Raw genomic sequence first — 9,406 nt, forward strand, 5'->3', positions numbered from 1 at the left:
ACAGTCGAGAAATGACAGAATTAGCGTGTGGGGGTCCCCGGAACATCCAGACCCCCAGGAACCTGCCCAGGGTGCCGGGCCAGTTCCTGGCGAGCCACCCTCCGTCCGAAACGGTTGAGAAATGACAGAGTTACCGTGTGGGGGTCCCCAGGGGGTCCCTCTACTGTACTGTACTGTCACTGTACTGTCACACCCGAAATCATCCAGCTGCACAACAGTGATACTTGGTGATGGAAACCAACCAAACGATATATTTTCCTGCTCGGACACAGCCAGGGACACAGCCAGCCAGAGACACACAAAGCTCTGTATAGGAGTGGTTGCACCACTCAAAAAGAGTGTTAGTCTGCATATACATATTATGTCTTATTTAAGGGGGCAAATGTAATATGTAATGCAATGTAATGCATATAATATATTACTCTTGATTTCAAGTTATAAGTAATATAATATTATTACTTTTTGAAGGAGTAATATGTAATAAGTAACATATTACTCTCTTGAGTAATATTGCCCAACACTGCAACCTGCACTATTTTTTGTTATGATGCCAAATACAAAACATTTGGTTGCTATAGTGCTACACCATGCTTAGGTTAGATTTAGTGTCAGAATGAAGTCTCTGATGAGATCAAACACTTTCTCAGGAAACCATCAGGTAAGGTCTAAGAAAGAGCTCTTTGGGTGATCTAAGGGGTTAAAAGGGAGTCGAGGAGGACTCTTGGCTGCCATTCAAAAGGCTCACAGCTCCAGGCAGTACTGGTCGTGGCTCACAGCAGCTGAAAGAGAAGGCTGTCTCCGATGCCTGCCCCCCCTCCTGCGTCTCTGTCTCCATATAATTACACTATAAGGCTGACAGACATGGTGCTTAAAGAAACAAAACAAAGACAGGCTAAAAAAATAAACAGGGCCACAGTATAATTCATTGAAAGGCGCTACAGCTGAAATGTGTACACCAGTGAGATGTATGCTAATAGACAAAGTTTGTGTTTGTGATGGAGTAGCAATGGTGCAATGAAAACAACATCTCTAGATAATAATTTAAGTGACATGTCATTTTTTTGTCAAGATGGTCAGACTCACCAAAGTGGCAAAGTGGCAGTTTTGTAACTTGTAGGCGGGCCCTATTTTACGCCCCCCCCCTTACCCCTAAACTTATTTGCCATTATTTACTATTTTGAAAAAAAATTCAAATGTTCAACTAGCCGATCTACATCCACATGTTGTGAGCTTGTAGATCGGGCTATTTGAACAATTTTAAAATGTTTTATAGTAAAAAATGGCAAATAAGTTTAGGGATAAGGGGTGGTGCAAGATATAGCTGTCAGTATATATATATTTACACACATTGTGTGTGTGTGTGTGTGTGTGTGTGTGTGTGTGTGTGTGTGTGTGTGTGTGTGTGTGTGTGTGTGTATTTTATAATTTTTTCCCCCTCCTAATTTAGTCATTATGCCAATTCCCCTGTGTGGTCCCTGTCACTGCTGACCCTATACTGTTTGTTCTTAGGCAGAGTGTCGACAACCACATGTGTGATGTGTCCTCCCATATACATACACAGCTGCTTCTTTTTCACCCGACACTGAGGCGTTTCACTGGTGGTGCGTAACGTATGTGGAGGAACATGTTATCCTTCCTGTTTCTGTTCCCTGCTGAACATGTGCCCCAAACAATCTGTAGGAGTTAGGCCAGTCAATCTAAGCTATACATTTCAGGGTTTGAAAGTTGGAGTACCATTAAACCCCAAAGGCAATTTGGAATTTTAATTCTGCTTTAAGAAGCATGTAATGTGTCAAACTACTAGGGGTTTTTCATGATTCTGAATCCATTCTAAAGATTATTGAAGGAAAATCCCTCATTGGGATAAATTAGGCCATAGCCACTTACCCAAATGTGCCCAAATGTGCTGACCTCATGACATTTGGACACTGTGACAAAGCTAGTCACAACCCAGGGCACGGAAGGACACGACACAGGCAGTTGTTCTCAAGTAGGCTGTTTATTCCTCTTAAGCCAGGGAATGGGTCATCAAACACTGTCTCCGTCATTAACAGGAGCCTAAACGAAAGTGTAACAAACAAGTCACAGTGTCCTCAATGTGATTCCTATAACATGAACTAAACAGTCACCGTGTGACATTAAACATCCAACTATAAAAGGCAGGAATGTATTGTATTACCCAGCCTCTCACTGCAACAGAGAACACAAGCACATTAGCTTCCTTATATACACAGCAGCTGTCCTTCATTTAATTGACACAATCTGCTGCCTGCAGGTGCGCCTGTGAGCTGGCAAAGCCAGCCCTGTCACCCCACTCACAGACACCTTGATCCCGCCCCCTGCCACAGACACATTTGGGCCTATGGCCGTTTTTAGCCCAAGGAGTGTTTTTCGTGCAAAACTAATGCTTGGAATGAATTCAGAAGTCAGGAGTTAAACTATTAATCTGGTGTCAGTGAGGTCAGATGTAGAGTTGCTGACCGGCTCCATATATTCAGATCTAGTATGTCTATCCAGGGTTTGATGAGGTCAGTGTCGTGATCTTCATATAATGACACCCAGGTGATGATAGTCAGCTCCACATATGGAGATCCATGAGTTGTACCAACTTCGTTCATTTGCCAGTCTGGGTCGGATCGCGGCAACCACAGTGGTTGGACTGACAACCATATATGGAGATCTAAGGGTCTCCAACTCCATTGTTACCGACTCGGTGCGCTACAGCCGGGCACCGGTCTAGTAATAATAATAAACAATATACCATGTCTATGGATTTTAATGGCATGTGTGTGCACATGTGTGTGAACATCTAAGGGAAATAGCATTTACTGTGGAAGATTCCACTAATTAAAATTAGCATAACTAATGGAATTAATTAACCTTGAACAAAGTCATTGTAGCATAATGTGAAGTCACAAACCCCTTGGATACAACGCCTGTGATCCATCATCATCATTATCATTGCTTTAAGACATTGGCCTTAGGAGTAGGCTACTGCCCGGCTTCCCTCCTCGAACACAAGGTCAAAATAATAGTGTTTACTTGCAGTCAGTGATAAATAAAAAAATAAAAACAATTATAATGAACTGTTCCAGTCAGAGGCAAGATAGTACTAAGAACAGGGAAGGCTTTCGGGCAGCTCTTTATAGTCACCATGCAATGAGAAATGTCTGAGTTTGTCTGTGGTTTTGCACATGAGATGGGTCGATGTCACCGTATTGATCTTTCTACATAATGATGGTGAGGCAATGTTGGAACGATGAGAGATGATGTTTGGAGTTTGAATTACTGTGACAGTCTGTTTTTGTTTGGGATATCATGTAGGGTTTCAGATTTCTTATTAAACCATTTTGGACACTATACAGTTGTATCCATACCCTATTATTTCTTCATTACCATGAGCATTGATTATGATAACAATTACCCCCCCCCCCCCCACTCCCCCCTCCTCCTCCAACCTCTGCACTTGTTTAATGAGGAACACATTTGTCAGAGTGAGTCGCCAGTCAATCTGGGTATCGATTACAGTACATAAGCTGAACCTAATGATGCTTAGCCGTTTTGTTTGCGGTAGAAAAAAGGAAATGGCTTCCACTAATTAAATATTCATGCTGTATTCATAAATATAATTATACCATCATGATCTGAATAGAAATAATTATACGGTGAAGGGGTGGAGTTCAGCAGCAGAATTAGACCACCTCATTCCCAGTTCACCGCAGGGTCAGAACACCACAGCCCAGGGATTTATTTCATCTGCTTTGTCATGAATCCTGACAAAGGAAAAATAATTAAGACGGGAGAACAGGCAGGGGTGTTTTCAGATGAGAAAACCTGGGGGAGGGGGAGAGGAACACTGTAGATTTTGGACCACCCCCACCAGCAGCCCCCCTTTGAATCCCTCCATTGTATCCCCAACCGCAAATCCCACACTTGGCCCGGAAAAACAGAGGAGACTTGACTGAAATATATGTTGGAATTTTTGAGGGGTGTATGGGAATGCCCAGGGCTTGTGTAAATGGTTTCAGTTACACTGCTGTTTTGTTATATGCAAACATTGGGTTCGACCCAAAATATCATTGCTTAAACAGGGTTTCCTGGTAGGACTAGAAGAGTCTCTAATGTTGTTATTGAAATCATCAGTTTCAAAACCTATAATTTCAACATGCTATGATAAAATGCATTTTGAGTTTTAACATGGCATAAAAGCTAGGATTATCGCTCCAAACAGTATGTCAAATGTTGGAAACTTTAAAGACCTCTGAATGACGGCAATATGTTACTGCCTCATTTTCCTCACAGCCTCTGTAACTTTGTAATCAACTTTTCTTCAAGCTAAAGTTAATTACAGGTTTCAGCGAGCAGTCTACAGAGCTCCAGGCTCCTAACAAAAACGCCTAACTTACAAGCCAGCTGCCTTAATGATACTGGGAGTAACACAAGCGTCTCAGCAAAAGGTTAATAGCCATACCTTTTTCTTTTCTTTTTTACCAGCAACTACATTGTATTTTCATTTAGCTATTCTTGGTTTTCACCTCTTGCCCACATATGAGAATAATTGTGTTGCTGAAAGATCTAAACAGGATGCCATTATGCTATAAACACAGAAGTTTCTCCTACCAGAGTGGGTTTGGGTCTCTTGTAACCACTGTGGTTTGTTGTGTAATCTCTCAGATATGCATTTTAGCTTCTTGCCACTGCCAGTATAACGATGAATGTGTTTTTCCATTACTGTTGCACCCTTTTAGCATAGCTTGAAAGGGCAATAACTCACAAATGTACTGTTATCAGCAGTTACAGGCAGTCACCAGAATCTAAGCTCATTTTTTATTTATTTGTTTGTTTATCTTGGCTCGGTTCTTTTCGCAAACCCTCTTGCATTGTACGCACTCTAATACAACATGGTCTCTATTTGTTGTATGGCTAACATTCCAAATTGCAATCATAACACTGAGCCAATGTCTGTGTCTCTGTTAGAAATCACACCTGTGTGAAGTGAGGGGCGCTCTTATCATGCTATGATTAGGTGATGTAATGATGATATTCCCTTCATTGTCAATGGCGTTTTTAAAACAAACATTGAACTAAAAACAAACATTAAACGTGTTTATAGGAGGGGCTAGCGCTCCTCCAAGATGTGCTGAAAGATATACCCCACAATCTGGTCCATGTGGAAACCCTTACTTCCTGCTCTTTTTTTCTTTTTTTGAGGGGCGCTAGCCCCTCCTATACACAGGTTTAATGTTTGTCTTTAGTTCAATGTTTGTTTTGTAAACGCCATTGACAATGAAGGGAACATTTACGTCATAATGTGCCTCATTACGTCATATTGTCTCTTTATTGTTAATGCCGTTTAAGGTTTGTGTTGGCACCGTTTGTTTTACATTGCCATTACATCATCACCCAATCAACATGAATTAGACTTTAATATATTAGTGCCCCTCACTTCACACGGGTGTTTCTTTCTTTTTAACCTATACCCCTGGTAGTAGTAGTAGTAAGTAGCCTTGCCGAGCCATGAGGTGGCCGTGGCATTTTTCTTGTTCATTGTGTTTTGCTGTGTAGCAAGATACAAGCAGGGAGCCAGAGGGACAATGGATGGCAGAGATTCACAACTGTGGCATCTTCCAATCAGGCAGTTCCACAGGACAGGCTGTCACCTGGTGCAGGGCTGGATGTGTAGGTCCTAGAGCCCCATTAGCTCTGGTCCATAGCCTTAAAGGGCCACGTCCATCCCTTTTGCAACCAGATGTTATTTTAATGATGTTTGGGAGACAAGAAACACATACGTTCCTGGGAGTCCAGGAAGGAAGTACGTGAAATACGTGACAAAACGACATGTGGGGCCATGGGGGAGTGAAGCTCAGGGGTGCTAATTTCTATTTTCTTCATGGGTGCTGACGCACCGACGCACCCATATAGTCGGTGCCGTTGGCGCGTAGAGTTATATAATCTAGAGACCAGACAGCCCCACCCGGCCACTGTTCATTTCAATGGAAGTTGCTCAGTGGCATTTTTTCGATTTGCCAAACATTTGGTTGGCAATTGTGCTCCATGTTAAACCCCAGCTGTGCGGGGTTTACTCGTGCTACATGCAGTTCCGGCTTGTCCTTCCTTCAGTATCTCTGTGCCCTGGCCCTGCAGGCGGAGTCAACTATCAGGGTCTACCTAGCCTGAAAGTACCCAAACTTTCAGGCTATAGGGGCAGATCAATCATCAAACTAGTGCTGGAAACGGACCCCGGCTCCCTACTGGTTTCCCAACCTATGTGCCCGGTCTCCGAGGCTAGGGTCTGCCTTGCTTGCAGCACTCAGGGAGCTGAAGCACACGTATTTTTTGGGGGCTTTTTCTGCCTTTATCGATAGATGGATAGTAAGTACACTTACAGGAAATGGGGAGAGAGATACTCAAATAGATTTACCTGTGGGCCACATTACAAAAATGGCAAGGGGCCAGGGGCCAGTAGATAAAATTACGACATTAATGATACTTGATAACTTCTCTCTTTCAATTGCTTTATTTTCGCAAAATGTATCAAAGTACAATGTGCATGCCTGTCTGAGTAGCTGTCTGCCTGCCTGCCTAATTGTCCATGAGTAGCTGTCTGTCTGCCTGTCTATGAGTAGCTGTCTGCCTGCCTGCCTAATTGTCCATGAGTAGCTGTCTGTCTGCCTGTCTATGAGTAGCTGTCTGCCTTCCTGCCTGTCCAATTGTCCATGAGTAGCTGTCTGTCTGTCTATGAGTAGCTGTCTGCCTGCCTGCCCAATTGTCTATGAGTAGCTGTCTGTCTGTCTATGAGTAGCTGTCTGCCTTCCTGCCTGTCCAATTGTCCATGAGTAGCTGTCTGCCTGCCTGTCCAATTCTCCATGAGTAGCTGTCTGTCTGCCTGTCTATGAGTAGCTGTCTGACTGCCTGCCTGTCCAATTCTCCATGAGTAGCTGTCTGTCTGTCTGCCTGTCTATGAGTAGCTGTCTGCCTGCCTGCCAGCCAGCAAGTTGGTTAACAGAAAATAAATTGTTATGGCTGAGTAAAATAAAATACAATAAACACAATTTGCCTGAAAATAGATTACCCAGCTATGACCTTTTTCATGAAAAAAAATGAGTAGTGATATGGCTGACTGAGTAAAATAAAACAATCTACCTGAAAATAGATAGCTATAAGTGAAGAGCAATTTCCGCTATTACCATTTCCGCAATTTCCTCAATTTCCTCAATTTCCATTATTTCCATTTCCACCATTTCCGCAATTACCATTTCCGCAATTTCCATTTCCACCATTTCCGCAATTACAATTTCCGCAATTTCCATTTCCATTTCCAACTATTAATGGCAGCTGGGTTTCATCATTCAAATAAAATAGAATTCTGTCCGTTTAGCTATAAAATTATGTCAGGGAATAGGGATACACAGTATATGTCTTTCATTTGCATTGCATCTCCCCCCCCCCCCCAGCTTTTATTTTCGTTCGAGTAATAGTACAACTCTAATAATATTACTTATAATAATGTAATTAAAGATAACTTCATTCAGATTTATTTATTTTTATTTCATTTTCCAGATATTTTTTTCTTCTTTTTTTTCGATTTTCATTGGTGGGCCAGTCATAATGGTCCCGCGGGCCTGATGTGGCCCGCGGGCCTGAGGTTGAGTATCACTGCTTTAGGTGATTCTCAGGGCTCTGTATGCACCCTTTAGGTGATTCTCAGGGCTCTGTGTGCACCCTTTAGGTGATTCTCAGGGCTCTGTGAGCACCCTTTGGAGCCACTGTCCAAAATAATACACTACCGTAACGTACAACATCCACGATAATATTGTGACATCACATTTTTGTTATTGCGATACCGAAATATTGTTACATCCTTAATTAAACACATTTTGACCTGAGATCAGATTTAAAAAATGTCTTCTACATCCTGACAGTTTTCTGAAAAAGCTATGTTTCTATGTCAGTCGTTCTTCGATTTTTCAATAGCTAAAGCATAACATAATGCTAACACCAAAAGGGGTTCCCGCCCAAAATGGGTTAAACACATTTTATAATGTGCAATATCGTAGTCATAGAACATAGAACTAACACAAATTAATTTATATAATATCAATACTTTATTGTGTGAATGACATACTTTTTCAAGAAATGAGTAAATCATGAGAACATAAACCAGCTTTGTCTTATTTTCGCAGTTTACCTACTTTCAAAGACACTGAAAAACTCAGTAAAGCATATATAGAATCAAAAGTGCATGTTCCTGTTCCTTTTATTTTGTCCATGTACACATTACACATAAATAATTGCATTGTAAAAATGACTCAAGTATTTACAAGTATAATATATTTTATATAATATATAAAGTCTTATATTAAATCTAGGTAGATTATATTTAGGTTACTTGTTTGAGAAACCTAACGTGTGACTCTGGTGTGTGTGTGTGTGTGTGTGTGTGTGTGTGTGTGTGTGTGTGTGTGTGTGTGTGTGTGTGTGCGTGCACGTTCGTGCATGCGTGCGTGCTGGAGGGGTTGTACTGTACCATATCTATGTCTTTAAGAACAAAATGTTCTGTATTTGCATATTGTCCTTTTCATTTTTTTGCATATGAACAGGAAGTGGGTGTGGCCTGTGCCAGAAAAAGAGATATTTAGATGTTTTCAAAGTTTACATTTTCTGGCTGCCACCTTGAGTGAGATGAATTTAAAATAAAGTACTCATGTCAAGACAAAAAAATAATAAATGCGTTTAAAAAATATATATGAAATACCATTGATCAACTTCACAGGTAATGACAAAATCTAGTGCTTGGATTGAGTTGCACCCCATCTGAGTGTGTGTGTGTGTGTGTGTGTGTGTGTGTGTGTGTGTGTGTGTGTGTGTGTGTGTGTGTGTGTGTGTGTGTGTGTGTGTGTGTGTGTGTGTGTGTGTGTGTGTGTTATCTGTGGTTGTTGAGCAGCACCTCCAGCCAGCAGGGGCAGGAGGTGATAAACTGTCTGGAGTAGCACGGGCCCCAGCCCTTGGCAAAGCTGATGCGGACACTGTGGGGATCCCAGGGACCCTCCTGGCACTCAGGCTTTACGCCGTGTTCCACAATCCAGCTGGAGCGCTCATAGTCAAATACCTTGAGGGAGTAACCTGGCATCACCCTCTTCACACACAGTCCCAGTCCCCGCGCGCTGGGCAGGTCCAGAGTGGGTGAATGGACGAACACCGGGTGCTGGCTGCGATTGTACACCCACACGCCATCTGGCTCCCGGCTCAGCACTATGCCGTAGCCGATTTTGCTGCGTATCTGTTGCACGCCGCTGCCCGACGTCCCACTTCCGCTTCCATGGAGACGGTTGCCGTGAAGCGGCTGAGCGCTACTGTTGTTTCCGACGTTGTCCTGGTGGTGACTCTGGTAGGAGTTGGCGTGGAG

The 9,406-nt window shown here is 42.5% G+C and overlaps 1 protein-coding gene across 1 annotated transcript in view; it reads right to left on the reverse strand.

The window, feature by feature from the left end:
• Window positions 1–8,239: 8,239 nt before the first annotated feature.
• Window positions 8,240–9,406, reverse strand: part of LOC308315182 (mothers against decapentaplegic homolog 6-like) — a 20,973-nt gene continuing 19,806 nt past the window's right edge. Inside the window, exon 4 of the mRNA XM_080763022.1 lies at window positions 8,240–9,406. This exon is cut by the window's right edge and continues 170 nt beyond it. Coding sequence (XP_080619148.1) covers window positions 8,924–9,406 — 483 coding nt within the window. The 3' untranslated portion in view covers window positions 8,240–8,923.

Source organism: Protomyctophum bolini (assembly GCF_963924005.1).
Source record: "Protomyctophum bolini genome assembly, chromosome: 1".
Taxonomy (NCBI): Eukaryota; Metazoa; Chordata; class Actinopteri; order Myctophiformes; family Myctophidae; genus Protomyctophum; species Protomyctophum bolini.